Below are 20,238 nucleotides of genomic sequence, written 5' to 3' on the forward strand. Positions count from 1 at the left end.
AAGATGAATAGGTTAGTGGTCCCCAACACTTTTGTAGATGAAAAATTCTTTACACCTAAAACTAGTTCAGTTACTGTTTTGGGGATGAGTCTACTACAAATGATGAAGAATATACTTTCCTGCTTTCCAAGATCTAGATGCTTTTAATAGTAAATAACAATAACAAAAGGTCTGAAACTCCAAGGCAAACTCAATGAAAGCAGAAATAAGGAGGCAAAGTGCTATGGGCATCTAGAAATAAAAACAGAAATCAATATTATGGCAAAGTTAATGAAATTCAAGTCAGAGTGAGGTTCTGGGACTGCTTACTGTCTTTCTCCATCCCTGGGAACTGCCCCAGTTGGTGAATCATTCTGGAATTCGAATCTCTTTAGCTATGAGATGGATATGGAGGAAAACTGGGAAAAACAGAGCTATGCTCCTTTGCTTGTGTCTACATTAAGACATATATATCTTTCATTCCGTGGGAAAACATAAGTTTAATTGAACAGATACAACAATAATAAATCAAGAAAAACCCCACAGAATCTAGGAATTAAAGATGGCTTGGACTTTTCAAACGTCTGTTGCTCCATTTTGAACCATCTTCTTTGTTCATTTTACTCCTAATCTAAAAACTACCCCCAGGACCATTTTTACGCCTTCGACCTTGCCTGAACCAGCTCATTATTAGCTGTGAAGGAGTTTGTAAGATTAAATACCAAAGTTTTTTTTTCCCCCTTCCAGCCATTTTACTAGTTTTCTACATAAAATTCTCTCTTCTTAAACAACAGTTCTTTGTACACTCTAAGCTCTTGTCTCTACTCTCACTGCTTGCCCGATTCTCCAGTTTCCATGCCATTTTAATTAGAATTTTAGGACCACTCTTGCTTTTACTCAAGGGCCCACACATTAGGGCATCTAAATACTTCCCCTCGTTTCCCCAGTCTCACACATTCTTCCATCCACCCTGCAATTCCTCCCTCAGACTCACGGTCCATATGGATTTAAGACTCCTAGTGCTTTGAAAAGCCAATAATTGATAATAAATATCTAAAGTGATTATAACAGTGCCTGGCAGTTGGTGACACCTAGATGACCATTGACAGTTATGATGATGTGAGAGCCATCTGCAATATTGGGATCTTAAGACCAATGCCATAGGGGTCATGGAGAGAAACACCTGGGAGAAAGTTTGTGAGGTGTTTACCCAGGGCCTGACCCAAAGAGATGTTCAACCAATCTTAACCAAATTATTATATACCATGCTTTTAAATGTTTAAGCATTCTAAATCATTTCTTTCAAAAGTATACATCCTACCAAGAATAAAATTTAATGTACAATTCTGAAATACTATTTGATAAGAGAGAGAAATTCAATGTTTGCAATATACACTAATAGTAATGATTTCAGGTTTAGAAGGAATTCATGTCCTTCGGAATCCTAATACTATAAATTTGACACCAAATATTAATAAATAGGCTTTTGCTAGTGGATATCAATTCTTTTTGAATTTCCATGCATGCATTATTATTTTGGCTCTTTAATTATATATCTAGAATATGTTCATTTTTTAAAAAGAAAGGATGAAGCAGGTAGATTATGTTGCTTGCTGCTTCTAATTTAACACCAGAAGTTTGACACAAGACAGACTTAGGGGATGGTAGTTGGTAAGAAGAACTTGAGGCAATATAGTTCATTGTACTTTAAGAGAGAGAAAGTATTAATTGTCTGTGCCAACGTGAATGAGAGATGGTAGAAATTATAGAGAACCTAGGGCTTCATTAAGACCTGGCTTGGTCCTATTGCTGTTATGAGAAAATTAAAAATAAATGGACAATAGTTTCCACCTCTAAAACATATTATATGCAGTACATACTTTAACCTAGTTTACAATTTACATTTATTATGCCCAGTGAAACCACAAAGCCAATGTTTAATTTTACAGTTTAAAGTCACACATAGGGGAAATGCTTTACAAAATAAGATATTGTTCCTTAATGAAAAATATTACAGTATAGGTCCCAAAAGTCTCAGTTCAAGTGGTTTACCTGAATAACAGAGCTGTTGTGGAATGCAGGCTACAAGACACAGTAATGCTTTCAATAGTCGTTTCAGGTTTGAAATTTGCCAAAGCTGAAGAGACATTTGAAACAAGACCCGTCTTAGTTTTCCAAGATTTTTTTTGGTTTTCCAACAGCATTATATTTACTGAAAAATGCCAACACTTCTGGAAAATTGAGTGTAAAAAGCAGCTTACATTTTACTGCTTGTATACAGCATGTAAATCTTCAATATTTTACTCTACCTTGAAAGCATCTTTCAAGATTTAAGAATCTCAGTTCTACCTATTTTTGTTTATTACCTGACTTGACTCACAGACTCAAATATAGAAATCAAATATTCGTGCCACTGCCTACATCAAATCGAACATATTCCCGCAATCTGTTTAGTTATCTGCAGTCTATTTACAAAGCACGTGCATGATTTCCTCTGATCAATGTGTCATACTAAAATGTAAGCAGTATTTGTCGACTCCTACATTTATGTCATGCCGGAGTGTGTGATGCAAAAATACCATCCAGAGACTTTCTTAATCCAAAGTCTAGTTTCACAAAGTCACACACAGTATGATATTCTATCCTAGATATACTCAGCATGGGGTGAGTGTTTTTAACGTGTTGTGAATTGTTACAGAAAAGATGGAGATATAGTAGCCAAGTGTATGTATGAACATAAAATATTGCAAAGCTTAAAGTCCAGCTAAATATACACAGAAGTTCCTTCGTGTATAAGAAACAAACAAGGGCTTCCCTGGTGGCGCAGTGGTTGAGAGTCTGCCTGCCAATGCAGGGGACACGGGTTCGAGCCCTGGTCTGGGAGGATCCCACATGCCGCGGAGCAACTAGGCCCGTGAGCCACAACTACTGAGCCTGCGCGTCTGGAGCCTGTGCCCCGCAACAAGAGAGGCCGCGATGGTGAGAGGCCCGCGCACCGCGATGAAGAGTGGCCCCTGCTCGCCGCAACTAGAGAAAGCCCTCGCACAGAAACGAAGATCCAACACAGCCAAAAATAAATAAATAAATAAAATTAAAAAAAAAAAAAAAAGAAACAAACAAGTTTGTTTGAAAGGAATGCTGATGGCTTAGTATGTGATGGAACATGATATCTAAAAGTGGGCTACACCAACCTGTTGCTCTTCCAAGTTTGGATGTCACATTAAGCATCCTCAATGTACATATAGCTTATGCCACTAAACACTGCCAATCTGAATGACCATTAAATACAATTTCCCAAACTTTGAGTATCAAGTTGTGCCCAGGCTTGACAAACTGCTTAGAGTTCTTTTTTGCAAATTGAAAAATCATGTAGAATAAAATAGTAACTCAGAAATACCACATTTGGCAGTTGGTCACTGAAAATGTTAGCACCTTGATAAAGATTACAATTGTTCATTGGATGTGCCAAAGGAAAAGTAAAAGAAAAAATGCCCTGTTTTACTTATAAATCACAGTTTTCCTCACAGTGTTAGACTTGGGTCATTCTGATGTGGCAGTGCCTTATAGGATGATGGGCCTTTATTTATTTTTTTTCATTTGACCTATGGCAGTACACATGGACCAGCCAGTGGAGCTATGAGATAAGGACCACAGACAGCAAACTTACTATTAGTGCTAGAATATTAAGAGGGTGCAACTAACAGGGTTAATGAATGTATATGTTTCAGTCCTACTCCATTTTAAAACCAACGTTTTCTAACAACACATTCCTTTATCTTTTCTACAAAATCTGCATTAAAAATTATGATATAATGGCACCAGAAAGATATTTGCCAGGTTGAATGCTTTTCTGATCTAAACACTACGTATATTCTCATTTTCTGGCTCACTAATGCATGGGTTGGTGTTTCAATATTTCTCATACATTAATTGAATAGAACACAAAATTATGTGGTACAGACTGATGTGTTTCATGGGTTATAACTTGAGCAGTCATTTCTGTAGTTCATGCTAACACAGAGCTATTAGAAAGACTGTATTTTTCAGTGGGCTATGGAGCTAAGTTGATCTACCTGTTTGACAACCTAAAGCTACATGTTGTTGACAAATGAGAAAAATAATAGAGAAAACATGTAAATTCCTTTTCTGTGTGTCTATATGATAGATCACCTTGACCCTGTACTTGGTTCTATTATAGCTTTGGATGGCCATTTCTGTCTTCAAGGTCATTCATTTACTTTGCACCTTTGAAATGTTAAAAAAAAATAAGGTGTTTTTATGGCTTCAGGTTTAACTACTAATAGATTAGTAATAGTCACCAATCATACCAATGAGATTTCATACTCAGCCATAAACTATTAGCAAAATCCAGCCGTTATTAAATTCAGTCTTATTTCACAAACAGTGAACTCTAAGTTATAGCACAAGTCCTGAACTTCTTTGACTCTGGCTGCTGTCCTCACCTAAACCATTACAATGACCTTGTCCAATGAGGAAGGAGTAAAGGGGAGAAACATCAGAACCAGAGATTGATCCAGTCAATTGTGTATCCGAAGGTGCTTTGCCTTACTGCTAGGACCAGACTGTGAAATCACAGTCAGGAACAAGCTGGTGTGTTCAGAGGTGTCCCTGCTTGTCCCAAGTCCTATTATCCCTCCAAGAGATTAATTTGTAGTAGTAAAAAGTCATATTGTATCAATGGAGATCCCACACTTGGCAAAACAGTTATGACTACAAACATTTGAATCATTTAAATCCACTTTGTTTACTCTCATCTATAGAATCTTAAAGATACTAGAGACTGAATGATATTAATTTTAAGGAGGGTTTCTAGAGCAGCAAAAGACATTATTTGGTTTTATTATCATTGCTATCACTTGGAGGCTGTGATATATCAACAGCCCCTTGTCCAAGTTCATCAGTGAAGCTCATGGACCTGATTTTGAATTGTGTCTTAGCTCCTATGGGAAGCTTCCAGGCTACCTATATATCCTAGTTTAAAACATAGACCGTAGTTGCTTGAATAAATGCTTTTCTTATCTGAAGCTTGGAAAAATTAGTATTAAATGGAATCCAAAAGACCTATTAACATAACTACAAGTGACGAACACTACTAGCCATGGAAGATTAAATTTAAAACTTACTTAGAAAGAAAAGGGATAGTATCAGAATAAGAATACATGAGGAATATATACATATACACCTGTTTCACACAGAAAGCTTTCCGTAAAAAAAAAATACAAAAGCAACCAGTGCTGTATATTATGTAAACTCACAAAGTGTACTTTATACACAAACATGAAGCATAAATTAAAAAGTAGGACAACAGCAAAACATCTTAAATATAGAAGAATTTGCACATATTTTTGTTAAATAAGAATAAATAATTTTATCACACAAATTCACATACCAGTTGCAAAAACAATAAATTACTTTTTTTTTCAGTGCTGCAACTTTTTTTGTTTGTGATTAATCCCTTCATTCTTAATGTGCTAAAACTGTTTCCACAGGAAGGCAGAGGAAGTTGAATTTGTTGAATAAATTAAAACAATATGTCCTTAAACCTCTGAACAACAAGGCAGGGCTTCGTTTGACTTTTTCTCTTCCAGAAGAAATAAATGCTATTTTCTTCTGGGCTCCCTTTGTATTTAATGAAACAACCTGGAGTATTTAGTTTTGTGAGTGAGATTAGATTCTTACCAACCTGAGCATTTTTAGACAAGCTCTTTTTTTTTTTTTTTTTCTTTTTAGGAAGTAGCCCCTAGCATCCTGAATCCTACACTCTTTATTCAAGATGTAACTATGGAAAGGTAAAAGGCATAACCCAATGTGAAACTGAACTAGATTATCTTCATTATAGAGGATTTTCCCTTTGCTCATCATTCTCTACGTCTACCAAACACTCCATTTCTCTGAATTTCAGTTTTCAGTCTATAAATTTTCTCAGGAGTTTAAACATACATTCCTTAGTCAGTCTATTGATACCCATACCAAACAAAACAAAACAAAACAAAAAACCCTAAAGGAAACTCCTTAAAAGCATGGAATAGTGGTTTATTTGTTCTAAACGCTCTAGGATTGCTCCCATGAGAAGTGTAAAACTTTAATATTTGGGGAAAAAAATGAATCATTGGTAAATCATATTTAAAAATCTATGAATACAGTATGGAGAAGCAGAGTAGGAGACAATCACATTTGCTCTTCAATTATTTTTTAATGTTGCTGTCAATATAACCACAAAAGATTAAAAAAAAATTTGTCATAGTTTAAGTACTTGATTCAAGTTATTCTGAATACTGGAAAAAGTAAAGTTGGTCCTTCTCTTAATTCTCTCTGCATAGTCAAATGGTCGGTGTGATTTTTATTTTTAATTTTTTTTTTTTCTGACTGATATGAATAGCTTTTCTCCCTGTCCCTGATATCTGGTACCTTCATCAAATGGAGGTTACCAGTCTTGTATAGGCCTCCTTTTTCTAACTGGTAATTTATTAAGAAAAAAGGACCACGTCTAAAGCAAAGTCAGTCTATGAAAATCCAAAGGATGATTAACGGTTTTGATTTCTTAATGATTTCTTAAGAAAATACTTAAAACAGTGAGACATCCATTCCCCTGGTCTATTGAAATGAATGTGCTATAGCAAGATCAATTACATAATCCTTTTATATTAAAAATATCTTATAATAAAAATAAACTCTCATGAGCTTAAGGAAACTCAAACAATAGTTCCCTAATATCCTTATATGCAAATCTTTAACAATAGGCACATTTGGTATGATTAGTATAAAATTTTATAAAAACAAGTAGCTTTGTGATATTTCACAAAGAAAAAGAAAAACCAAATGAAATGAAATATCTTAGATTTTCTGAGCTATAGGGTAGAGGGATGCAGTTTACTGTCTATGAGATTTTTATGCAGATGACTGTAAAAGTTTTCCATGTCTAACTATTCCAACTCACAACCTACCTAGACAGGCTATGGAGATAAGGGCAGACTTTGCAAAGACCATCACATTTCATCACTCAAACACTTACTGGTACAACCAAATGCTTTCTAATTGGGAAAAATCTTAAGTACAGTATAAGTATACTTGGATTAAGAAAAAAAAACAATGCAAGGAGTTATTGCCTATGGTGTGGAAACAGTATTATTAATATTAACCATTTTTTTTTTCACTAGCCACATTAATGATAACCACTTCTAGATATGGCTAACTACCAAGTCAACAAGAAGTACAAAACATTGTAGGTCCTACAGAACCCTTGAACAAAACAAACAAGTAAAAACAAAATGCATTTTAGAGGCTCGCTGGTAAGAGGTATACCAGTGTTGAAGGTGATAGAAAACCCTTTGCTGTGTGTTCTGAATGTATATTACACATTGTGAGATGTCAGATGGGAACCATAGAAAGAGAAAGCAGTTGTGAAAATATAACTTGAAAATATGGTGAAGCATGTATTTGTTTTCTTTTTAAATTCTAACAGGAGGAAACTAATTTTTGACTCAATAACATACACACACACACACAAACATTTCTTCTACCTCCTAATTATCCATTAGTTTGGCTGGCTGCCTGAAAAAATACAGGCAGTCAAAGGTTTAAATAAATGGACCCCTGTATGTATTTAAATGACTAGATACATTGAGCTCCTTTTTTCTTTTCAGAATTTCTCAGAAGATGCTTGCTGTCAAAATGGTTTTTGACGAAAATTTTATCTCTTGTAGTCTGAACGTATGCTAAATCTTTCTTAAAACAGCAGCAAGATCTTAATTTCCAGTAAAACATCCACAGCTCTTTCTAGAAACTGGAAGGAGTGGAAACAGCTGCAGACCTACTTTGGTCAAACACTTTTTTGTAGAAATATATATATATATATATATATATATATATATATGTATATATATATATTTTTTAATAGAACCAAGTGATATAAAGTGACATACCAAGGAAGAATGTATTTACAAACAGTAAAAATAAGCTACTGTGTAAATAATATGCATGAAAATGATTACGATGCCTTTGTAGACATTCTGTAAGAGGTAGGTGACAAGGGGGAGACTGCTCTGCCATCTTCAAAGGTCCCCTGATTCTACATTCATCAGTGTTTTTGTATTCTTGTAGGCCCAGGGGATGTTCAATAACTCCCAAGTTTTTCTATATTCCAAGGTCACCACTGTCACATGAAGCAGTGCACATCTTTATTTGGTCGCTGAGAGCAGATTCTGCCCATAATCGGACTCCTGTTGACAATGACACTGAAGTGTGACTTTCCGTGCTTTCGGTTGACCTCGTGTTCACCACGACTGTATCAGTGATGAATCATCCAGTTGTCTCTGCAGAAGATCATAACCACAGGCTAACATTTCTTTAGCAAACATTGCTTAAACGCAGAAGGCCTCTGAGAGAGAAGACATCCCTTCGCTAACTTCCGGTTTCCATCCTGGCACTGCACCGTCCTGGTGTGCCAGCCCGTGTCACAGGTTCTAGAACAGGCGAGCCAAGGGCCCGTCACCCACTGCAGCTGTGGAGTGGGTGATCCCACTTTATTGCTGCTGTCGCTAGTGACAGAGTTTACTTTTGGAGTGGACTTCTTGGGAACAAAAAAACTGTAACGGACATCCAAGGCTTTAGTTGGGTCTGTTGCAAGAATCTGCACGATTAGAATTTCCTTCGTGGCTGAGTAGCCCATCCCATGCAAGAAGTCATCCCTGTGGCTCCAACCACTGTAGTTCATGACTGTTCCATTGATGTCAATGATGGTTTCCGAAGTGGAGATCATGTACTTTCCATTGATAAGGTACTCACCATTTTTCTTCTTCAGGGCTAAGTAGGCAGTGAATCTAGTCTGGTCTTTGGCTTTGAACTGTCGGACTTTTATGTGAGTCGCGCCTTCGGGGATCCTTACAACATCAGTGTAACCCTTGCTGGAAGCAGGAATGTCCACAGGGGAGAGAGAGAAAAAAAAAGGGGAGGAAAGAAAAGTAAGTAAATGCTTAACAAATGGATAAGAAATGAATAGAAATGAATAGAAATTCTCTAAAAGTCTCACCTTATCTTAATATAAAGTTTTAATGTATTAAAAAGATTTGTTTAAAATTGCCTTCAAAAATTAATTTTCTTAGAACAAAATAAAGTTGCAGTCAGACTATCACATTGTATACATTTTTATTATGATGTTCAAAACTAGGATGATGTTAGCAACTTGCCTTGGTTTTAAAAATTTATACTACCTTTAGTTAAAGATTTACACAAAAATCACACATCCTTATCAAATCTTATCATCTTTACAAAGCTACTTTAGGTTTTTTCTGGCACAAAATGCACGTAAACACAAACCAACAAAAATCTACCCTCAATTAATCGCATAGAAGTCTTTCAATGAACGTTCCTCAAACTTGTTTGCATATTAAGATCATGTGAGGATCTTTTAAAAATTCCAAAGCCGACAAATTTAAATCCCCAGATGCCAGAGCAGTTAAATCCCCATCTTTCAGGATGGGTCATAGGCAGCAGTACTTTTAGAGTTCCCCACACTGTTCCAAGGTGCAGACTAGTTGGGAAACCACGGATTTAATTATTTGTTGGACTATAGACAGGTTAGAGGCTCTGACTCCATTTCTACTAAAACTCTGGATTTCCTGGGGCAGGACAGAAAATAGAACATAAAATTCTTTAACTGCGTAACCTTAGCTTACCAGAATCGTCAAAGGACAAAAAAAATCCTTAATGCCTTAGCAAATTTCCCTGAATGCTTAGGGTCTGCAAAGTGTTATGGTCAATTGAGCGAGGCTTTATGGTGAGTGACATATAAGATAGATCTCTAATGACCCATCATCTGCTCAGGAAAATGGGCAAAGGCATAAATATCTCTGACACCCATAAGGTTGCAGAAAACGCAAGGACAGAAAGGTTAATTAAGCACCAAGGGACTAACTATACCAGTGGGGAGGAGTCATCTTTTGCCCAAATCTTTGCCTCTCTAAGTAATTTCATATTAAGGTCCTCATATGCTTTACTTTCCTAGTTATTTAAATAGAAACAAATACTTTGCTTGTGCAGTTTGACTGATGTGTGTGAAATTTAATTATTTACTTCTGAATTCTTACTCAAGTTTAGAGGATACGGAATAACGGATTCATATATGTAAAATCCAAATGTGTTTCCCACTCAAGCATTTCCTCTGAATTGGAGAGGAGGCTTATCCCCAGGGAAGGCCCCTTTCTGTTGGGCATCTGACCTACCATGACGGCCAGACAGGTGTCAGAGCTTCCTACTGTGCTGAAGAGAGAAGATGCAATGCTGATGATGTTGTTTATCTATTCAATTTGATTCATTAGCTTTCTTTTTTTTTGGCCGCACCACTTAGCTTGCAGGATCTTAGTTTGCCGACCAGGGATTGAACCCGGGCCCTCAGCAGTGAAAGCCCGGAGTCCTAACCACTGGACTGCCAGGGAATTCCCTAATTTGATTCATTATCTTAATTTTTGTAATACATTTGGACTAGATTCTGTCACAGGATTTTTTTTTTTTTTTGAGGTATATAATATTAAGAGATGAGATGTTTCTACAGTGGCTTCAAACAAAGCCAGGAGAAAATGTTCCATCTTACCTAAAAAGTCTATAACGCGGAGATGCATTAAAGTATTTGCACAAGTTCGCTCCAGAGCTAAGGAGTGGCACTTCTAGGCCTCTCGACTCACGCTTTATGCTCCTTTTACCACGTCCCCATTGCATGAAACCCTTCCCTCCACCGACTGTACTTCATAACAGTTAAAATAAGCTCTGGTGATGCTGAGAGTTTAAATGATACCAAACAGAGTGTCAAGAAAGCGAAGAATATAGGGTAAGGGAATGACACAGGGGAGCCTTTTTTTTCATCCTTGTTCTTAGAGTCTGACTCATATTCACGAGAACCACTGGGAACTCTCAGCACTGCGCAGGTCTCAAGCTGAGCTTCCCGAGCCACTGGGAAGTATGAGGATTCATGCCCTGATTTCTTTTCTTTTCTTTTTTTTAAACATCTTTATTGGAGTATAATTGCTTTACAATGGTGTGTTAGTTTCTGCTGTATAACAAAGTGAATCAGCTATACGTATACATGTATCCCCATATCCCCTCCCTCTTGCATCTCCCTCCCACCCTCCCTATCCCACCCTTCTAGGTGGTCACAAACCGCAGAGCTGATCTCCCTGTGCTATGCGGCTGCTTCCCACTAGCTATCTATTTTACATTTGATAGTGTATATATATCCATGCCTCTCTCTCACTTCGTCCCAGCTTACCCTTCCCCCTCCCCGTGTCCTCAAGTCCATTCTTTATGTCTGCATCTGCGTCTTCATTACTGTCCTGACCCTAGGTTCTTCAGAACCATTTTTTTTTTAGATTCCATATATATGTGTTAGCATACGGTATTTGTTTTTCTCTTTCTGACTTACTTCACTCTGTATGACAGACTCTAGGTCCATCCACCTCACTACAAATAACTCAGTTTTGTTTCTTTTTATGGCTGAGTAATATTCCGTTGTATATATGTGCCACATCTTCTTTATCCATTCATGTGTCAATGGACACTTAGGTTGCTTCCATGTCCTGGCTATTGTAAATAGTCATGCCCTGATTTCTTGGTGTTTTAGTAAAATAGGTTTCCCTTTGTACTCCTTATTCATTTTCTTTGCCACCTTCTTGGTATCATTTACACTTTGGACATTAACCAGCTTCCTTGGCTACCATGAATGAATGCAGCTGTTTTCATATAACTATGAAGTATGAAGTGTGGCTGGCAAGGCAGGGGAATCTTCTTTTGTTCAGGGATATCTCCCCAGTACAAGAACAGCACCTGCCATGAAGGAATACATGCATTCTTACATACTAAGCATGCTGCCATGGAAGGGACATTCTAGTGGGCTGGGGCTTAGACCCCCAAACAAAATATGTGACGAAAGCTGTTGATTAAGAGCTGTGAAGAAACAGAATAAGAAGATAGAGGAACGACGAGGATGGGGGAGAGATCCTCCTGTTCACGTATGGAAGCCACCACCTTGTTGGGGGGCAGGTAGTGGTGACATTTAACAGACATCTGAAGGAATTCTAGAGGAAGCACTGCTTATTAATTGTTAAAAATTGTTCCAGGCAGAGGAAATAGTGCACATGCTGCCACTTGCCATTTTTGAGGAGTGTTGGGAAGTCCAGTATGTTAGCACAGAGCAAGGGAAGTGGCCAGTGTAGAAGGGACTCAGAGCAGGGCAGCGACCAAATGTGTTAGCATCTCACAGGTTATGAAGAGATCTCAGACACTGACTGTAAGTGAGAAGGTAGCCATTGGAGGGTTGAGCCCAGGAATGCCACCATCTGACTTAGGTGATAAAGTGATGGCTCTCTCTGCTTTGTGAAAAAGAGACTGTGAGGGGCCAGGGGCCAGGAGACCCGTGAGAAGACTGCTGGATTGGTCCAGGCAAGAGACAATGACTACCAGATAGCAGTGCTCCTGCTTGGGGCGGTAAGGGGCAACCAGATTCTGGACATATGTTGCAAGTAGGACTGAGAGGTTGTGCAGATGGATGGATGTGGGGTGTGAGAGGAAATGAGGTGTGAAAGATGACGCCAAAGTTTTGGTACTAGGCAGTAGAAGGATTGAGTTGCCCTTTACTGACACGAAGAAAATTGAGGGAGGAGTGAATTAAAATTAGGACCATATTTGTGAAGAGGTTCGAACTTAGTGCAATATTTTAATATGCATTATCTCATTTGGTCCTCACAGCGACATTCATTGGCAAGGTAATTACTATTATTTCCATTCTACTCTCAAGGATGCTAATTGTAAAGAAGTTGGGTGACTCTTCAAAGATCACATGGCTAGTGAATTACTGAGCCAGAGCGTGATTGCAAATATTCCAGCTCCAAGATCAATGTTCTCTTTTATCGATCACACTAGGCCAAAATAATTTATATAGGATACTCAAACAGGTCATTTGTACCACATACTATAATCTTGGTCACATCAATTTGCAAGCAGTTATGTTGTATCCTGCTTGCTGCTATCATGAATGTCCTCCTTCACCTTTTCAGGTGACATAAAATATGCGGATATTCGTTGTAAATACAAAAAGCTTAATGCTAAATTTAGTATTACAAAAAGAGGTTTATAAGTTGATGTAGGAAGGATACACAGCATACAGTACATAAGGTATTATTTTTTAAAAAATAATTTTATTTCTCACTTGGTTCCTGAATTTTTTCCCTTCCTTCTTTTTTTGTTTCTTTTTTACAACTGGCCTGTGCATCCTATTTTTATAACCTAAGCTATAGCCTCTACTTTGGCATTTATCAGCCAAGTAAAACTGGGTAAGTCTTAAACTTTCAGAGTCCCAATTCCCTCATTTGTAAAGCAAAACGTTAGACTGGATCATTTCTAAGGAGCCTTGCACCTTTGAAATATATTAAAATGCAGGATATAATTGGACTTGCAGGGTTTTTGACCTAGATGGCCCAACACAATTAGATAAACAATTATTATATCACTAGCAAATAGGATTAGTAGTGCATATTTTAATACAGAATAAATTCTCCAGCCATACATTTTTTTTATCATATCAAAGGTCTTTTCTAGTTTTTTACATTACCATGGCATGCGATTGTTTTAAGAAATTCTTATTGTTGACTTGGTTTGTATATTCCTCTCCAGTTAAAGACAACACAGCACATATATCAGGAATACAGGTGAACCTGACCAATACCACTCAGCATAAGAGTGGTCTGGTGAAGAGGAAAAACAATCCTGCATTCCAGCAGACTCTTTAGCTGACTCAGCCGTCCTAGCTGATAGTATAATATTTCACGCCAGAAAGTGGTACTTTCTAAACTTACATATATAAAGCAAGAGTGTAATCAAGGACCATGAGAGGAAGCAGGAAACTGACATTATTCTTTACAGAGTAGAGATAAACGAGGATAGTTGTCTCAAAAACGGGCTTGCCATCTACACTACTGCAGATAACTTACATTTTGCATTGAGAAATGTTTTCTCAAGAAAACTACAGCCTAATGAGAATGTATTTGTAAAAAAAAACAAAACAAAACAGTAGTTAAGTTGGAAACCAGTCATCCTTCCTACATGGTGTTTCAGAAATAATAGATTTGCAAGATATGGCTAAAGTGGAATGTCACAGACATTTTCTTTGACTTTTTCACACTCTGCAAAACCTGGACCCACGGCTATTGCAGTTAATCTGCTTGCAGAGGTGCCATGGGTTTCCAGTCGGCATGCAGAGCTCATTTCATGTCCTCTCCTTCCCTTCCCATATTCATAATGTGTAACTAGGTCCTGGCTAGATGTCCTCCCACAGATAGCTTATGATGTAACACGTGTCCTCCTTTATCAGTTTTGCAAGAGTCTAAAGCTTCGTTCAGATCAGATAAGGACAATCGTTCTCTCACGTTACCTTTTTTTATTGAAGGTTCCAATCACCTTTGTGCAGCTGGAGTTGTCTCCTCCACACACTCCGCACTTGTCATACTGCAGCTTCGAGCCAATGATGCCGTCACAGCCCGTCCTCACACACTTTCCCCGGACGCAGACGGAATTGCTGTATGGCCTGCATTCCGTTCCATCGGTCACCTGAATAATGAAAAACATGTTAGCAGTGGGAAATACTTGGGCCTGCGTAGGTGGGTTCTTTGATAAAATTGCAAGTTCTAATTTGGGAGTTTTAAGTTTGATTGGAATAGATAGTACTTTGGAAACTAAACAACCAATCAGAAAAAAAACAAAAAACAAAAAAAACAACCCATAGTTTCCAGGAGTATCCAACTGAAAAATTCTTGACATATTGGCAGAAAGAAGAAGACCTGGGATAGATTGGGGTTATGCCCTTTCTCTCTTCTTTACCTCTTGAGCTTAATTCCGAATGTGTTAGGAGACCCGAGGTCCTAGTCTCCGTTTCTGTGTGCGTAATATGTTCCCATGGTATAGTCTTGCCTTTTTATTGCTAGAAACAATCTTTCACTTAGTGTGTGGGACTGTCTGTCACTTGTGTGGAGAGTAGAATACGAGCAGGCTCACGAATGCAGACATCCTTTTTGTTTGCACAATTGTTTTTTGTTAATTAATTTTTATAGTTGATTTACAATGTTGTGCGAGTTTCTGCTGTGCAGTTAAGTGAATCAGTTATACATATGCATTACATCCACTCTTTTTTAGATTCTTTTCCTATATAGGTCATTACAGAATATTGAGTACAGTTCCCTGTGCTATACTGTAGGTTCTTGTTAGTTATCTGTTTTATATATAGTAGTGTGTATGTGTCAATCCCAATCCCAATTTATCCCTTCCTCCCTCCCCGCTTGGTAGTTTGTTTTCTATAACCATAAGTTTGTTTTCTATATCTGTGACTCTATTTCTGTCTTGTGCATAATTGTTATTACCGTTAACAAAATTGAAAATCTACACTGGACAGTCACAACCTTGTAACAGTTGGAAGGCATTCCCTATTGTGTTGAACTGTGAGACACTGAAGTAGAGACAAAGTTGTGTAAAAAAGAAGTCTGGGAAGGTCAGAGAAAAGTACTTACTGGAAGAGACTGAATATTTTTGAAAAAAAGAATTAGCATATATTTAATAAGCTAGTTACAAAATACTTTGTATATGGACTCAGTGGTTTGTGCATATAAGTATGTATAAGTAACAATATATAGTCATATGTATAAACATACATATTTTGTATTTGTGTATATACAAAACTCTTTCATATACGTGTGAGAGTATATGAAGGTGTATATGTATATAAAGTGAGGTAGGGTATTCTTCAACAGGTTAACAGCTCTCTAAATGATTATATTTCCAGGTAATATTTTTGCTTTTATTTCTCTATAATATTTTTAAATGAAAATGTATTATTTTGCAATAAAAAGATAAAACATTTTAAATGTTACATAACTTGGACATTAACTTATTTTTCAATAATATGTCATAAATATCTGAAGACCAGTTACAGAGGTGGTTTTAAATATAGCACCTATTTGCAAATTAGAGAAACTGTTTTAAACTGCTGCATAATGTTGCTTGTGAGAAATGAAACTTCATAAGTTAGAAAATGCTCTTCTGTGGAAAACAAGGGATAATTTCACATGCATATATTATAAATGTGTATAACTAGAAGGACACTGATTCATTTTAAAGGTGCAAGACATTTTAATGTCTAGGTCAGGGATGATGATCTTGAATCTATCTTCATGAATCGCCAAAGGAATTCTTCAGTAAAAGATGACAGAAAAATAGAAAACTTTCTTGTTTTATAGTCCCCATTACAAATGTACCTAGGGAATACTATTTTGAAGTTAAGTTTGCAATTCACCTTCTTGACAGAGAGTTACACTTCTTCAAAAATAGCTTTTAAAACATTTACTTGTTCTGTTTACAAAATCCTTTTGATTCATTGGAGCAAGTTTGAAAATATAGAAATTACAGAGGTGAAAATAAAACCTTCCAAAACCTAGCCACCCCCCCAAAATAATGACTGTTTACATTTGGTATGTGCAGCCTCCATTCTACCAAATAATTTCCACCAAGGACGCCTACTGTTTCTGGACAGTCTGCACGCAGTTACCTTTGGAGAAAACACTACGTAGTAGCCGGTGCCCTTAGCTCTGCAGGTCAGTTTGCACACATCTCCTGGCAGGACGCCTGCATATTTGGGAACCCATTCCACAAATGTTTTGACTCCTTTTGCATCAGACTGATATCCGTTTTTGGCCTCACACTGCTCATGACGAAAAGATTTACCTAAAAATCAAACATGTCACATTATTACTCTCTCTGTTCTGAAACTTAGATATATTCTTGTTCATTTAAATACCTTTAAGGAGATGATAGATGATAACTTTTTTTTTTCCAGAGTCTCTCCACACCAGTGTTGAAGGATTTTTATCTTCAACACAGAGTTGAAAACAGCAATTATTTTCTTCCTACTCCCTGAACACTCAGCTGTTTATAATAATAATTTAAAAATCACTCATGTATTTGTTATTGATTTGCATACTGGTGGAACTGTGCAGTACAAGATTAATAGGCTATTTCTCCAGCCTCCGCTATTTATTACTGCTAGGATACAAATTACACCCGACACATGATGGCTGCTGACACTTGGGAGTAGCGTACCATTGGCCGGGCAGGGTATGACACTGCAGGAGCGGTAGATGGCCCTCTTCCCTGTGCAGTAACGGCCATTGTTTCTGGGCGCGGGGTTATTGCAGTGGCGATAGGCAAACTGTACTCCTCCGCCACATGAGCGAGAACACTGGCCCCAGGACCCCCAGGATCCCCAGCTGCCATGGCTCGATGTCTAAAACAGAAAATAGAAGATATTTTAACTGAGAAGGGAGGAAAACATTCAAAATATACATTTGGAAATCACATGCATTCAATGACTCAGTGGAATGTACATTTGGAAATCACTTGCATTCAGTCACTCGGTGGAAACTTCGTCACAGTTAAATTTTCACTGAATTTAACATGGTCACAAGTATTGAACACTCTGGAATTACAATGTGATTCCAAATCTTGGCAATCCACCTTTTCTGTCCCCCACCCCCCAGCACTAGAGGGTCTGAACACTTCACCCTAAGTACTGAGCACACTGTAAGGATTGCTCGTGGCTTCTTTGGACCTTCTGATACTGTGTATTTCTGTTAATAACCACCGAACCACGGTTCACTTTGTGTCCACCCTGATCTTGCATCTTTAAAGAACTGTGTGATGCTAAAGATTTTGTATGATTCCAGGTTGATTATGCTTACATCTTTTCTCCCTCTTCAGCACTGAAGTTCTGCAGTCCCTTTGTTGACATCACACGTCCCACCTGTGACAGACCCTCTGCCACATGCATAAATGTATCTGACCTGGGCTTGGCTTCATTACACCCCGTAAAGAGGAAATGGGACAGATACTGAAGAGCACCCAATCACATGCACCCACATCACAGGGAATGAAGAGTCCTGTTATGACATCCCAGGTCTATTGCTATGGAAACACGGCAGGCAGCAGGAAGCTGAGAGACTCCAAAAGGAAGATACTAGAAACGCCTTTGCCGAGGGAATTCCTGAAGAACTTCCGCTGGTTGTATGTGTCAGGGTATCTGTGTCAGGGTATCTGAGGATGCTTGCTTGTGTGGTAGTCTTGAAAGGCACAGGCAACACGCCTATGGCAACACTCTTCTAGGGACTTTGAAAATGTTATGAGTGAGAGGGAACAAATGCTTTGCTTGGACCTTGACAGTGAAGGTGGCAGTTTCTGACCTGAAGCTGGACCGGGTGCATAGGGAGGGAGGAGGTGTCTCCCTGGAGCAGGTGTGGCTACTTTAGTTCCTGAAGTTAGATTAACTTGCCACGAGGGGGAAAGCATGACCGTTTTGGAGTTCACCAAGTATGTATGAGGACCATGTGCCAGCTTTGCTGCTATTTCCTTACCGATTTGAAATAAATGTATGCCAATAACTTTAAGAGCAGTTTGAAAGTAAACTCCCAAGCGGTAATTTGGGGCCCTACGTGGGGTCTCAATTAGACAGAATCTGGGCTCTCTACTTATTTGCTACAGGATATAACCTGAGATCTGCATTTTCTCCAGTAATTGACAGCTGGGGATGGCTCTTGCAGGTAAAGGAGGGAGCTGTAAATAGATCCCTCAAGGAAAAATATTTTAACTAGGAAATAGAGCCTTCTGTGGCCAGTTCCCGCATGTGTCACAGGAAGGTACATCAGGCCTTGGGTCTCCAGGCCCTGCGTGACAAGAAAATCACTTACTGAATAATATTTTTTCTTCGTCTTGTCCACACACTTGCCCTGCAGGCAGATCCTCCCTTTTCCACATGGTGTCCCTTCCACGGCTGGCAGCTTCTTGGTCAGACACACCATCTGGCCCTGGCGCACCACGGCGCACCAGAGGCGGGCGCACACGTCCATCCCGGGACACACCGAGTACTCGGGCCCGAAGGTCAGATTGCACTGCTGACTGGCATCGTAGGTCTGTCCCGGGAGTTCCTCGGGGCCCAGGAGCTGCTTGCGTGGCAGGTCTAGCAAACAGTTACCTAAAAGAATAAGCAAGATTGACCACTGTTCCGTGTTTCTGTTTCAAACCTTGAAAATTATGGATCTGCAAATGCAAGACTCCAGCTGGTGCTGAAACATGATGCATCTACAGATCTGCAGTGTGATGCCCTGGGGAGGGCACTCCCTGTGCACGAGGCTGCTTGCCTCTGTGAGCTCACCAGCGCCCACTAGGATTTCCCATGGATGATGTGCTCTGGGGTATACATAGTGATGGGCAGTGGTTTGATTAAATAAAATTATTTCATAATAATTAGCTGTGAAAATAGTCATTGTGCTGAGGGACTAACAGAAACTGGGATGGACCTAGAGGAAATAAGATAGTGGGTATAATAACAATAACAACAACAATAATAATAATAAATAGGTGTTTACAACTTTGAGAAACAGAGTTTGTCCTTGTACCCTTTCTATATCCCTTTCTCCACTTCCAACTACCCCATTCTTACTTCTTCTTCATGCACCCATCCCCCATCCATGTCACCTTTCCATTAATTCCATAAGTAATAAACAAGTGGATGCCTCATTCATTCCCACACTCACTCAACCAACATCTGCTTAGCACCTACAATGTTCTAGCAAACATACTAGATATTAGGGATACAGAAAAATGACCCAGATCCGCCCCTAAAGGTCTCCCAAGAAACTGAAGGAAATAAAGTCTTTCTTTTAGACTGAAAGAATTTTAATAAAGAGCTTTCAAGCATCACATATCAGGAGCAGTGGGAGAAGAAAAGAAAATATCTTTGATAACTTGGGGCTAGGCCCATTTTTTTACTCTTTGCATCCTTTTTCTCCCCTTTGTATTAGTTATTGAATGCAGTTGGTATTTGTTGGGTCTTTGGAGTGTGTCTGTCACAAACAAGTTGGTGCTCTCAGTACATAGTGATGTGGGGATTATAAAGGGACTTGGGGGGGGGGGGGTCAGTAGAAGCTGACATAGACAGTGCAAATTCAGAAGCGGAAATGTGCCTCACCTTCCCCAGAAAGCTTCCCTAAGAAATCCCTTCCCAGTGAGTTAACTCCTTCAACTTCCTCTCTTCATACAGGAGCTTACATATTGCCCATCAGTTCTGGTATTTTTCTGTTCACTTGATTTTAAGATTTACACACTGATTATTAACAATACTAAAAATAATTAATATTTGTTACACACTTAACACTT

At 38.4% G+C, this 20,238-nt stretch overlaps 1 protein-coding gene across 1 annotated transcript in view; it reads right to left on the reverse strand.

Moving 5' to 3' along the window:
• Positions 1–7,919: 7,919 nt before the first annotated feature.
• ADAMTS5 (ADAM metallopeptidase with thrombospondin type 1 motif 5) overlaps positions 7,920–20,238 on the reverse strand; it is a 44,832-nt gene continuing 32,513 nt past the window's right edge. Inside the window, exons 5-9 of the mRNA XM_059921411.1 lie at positions 18,771–19,054; positions 17,131–17,314; positions 16,580–16,755; positions 14,417–14,592; positions 7,920–8,903 (exon numbers count right to left, since the gene is read on the reverse strand). Coding sequence (XP_059777394.1) covers positions 8,336–8,903; positions 14,417–14,592; positions 16,580–16,755; positions 17,131–17,314; positions 18,771–19,054 — 1,388 coding nt within the window. The 3' untranslated portion in view covers positions 7,920–8,335. The remainder of the gene's footprint in view (positions 8,904–14,416; positions 14,593–16,579; positions 16,756–17,130; positions 17,315–18,770; positions 19,055–20,238) is intronic.

Source organism: Balaenoptera ricei, chromosome 4 (genome assembly GCF_028023285.1).
Source record: "Balaenoptera ricei isolate mBalRic1 chromosome 4, mBalRic1.hap2, whole genome shotgun sequence".
NCBI classification, from domain to species: domain Eukaryota; kingdom Metazoa; phylum Chordata; class Mammalia; order Artiodactyla; family Balaenopteridae; genus Balaenoptera; species Balaenoptera ricei.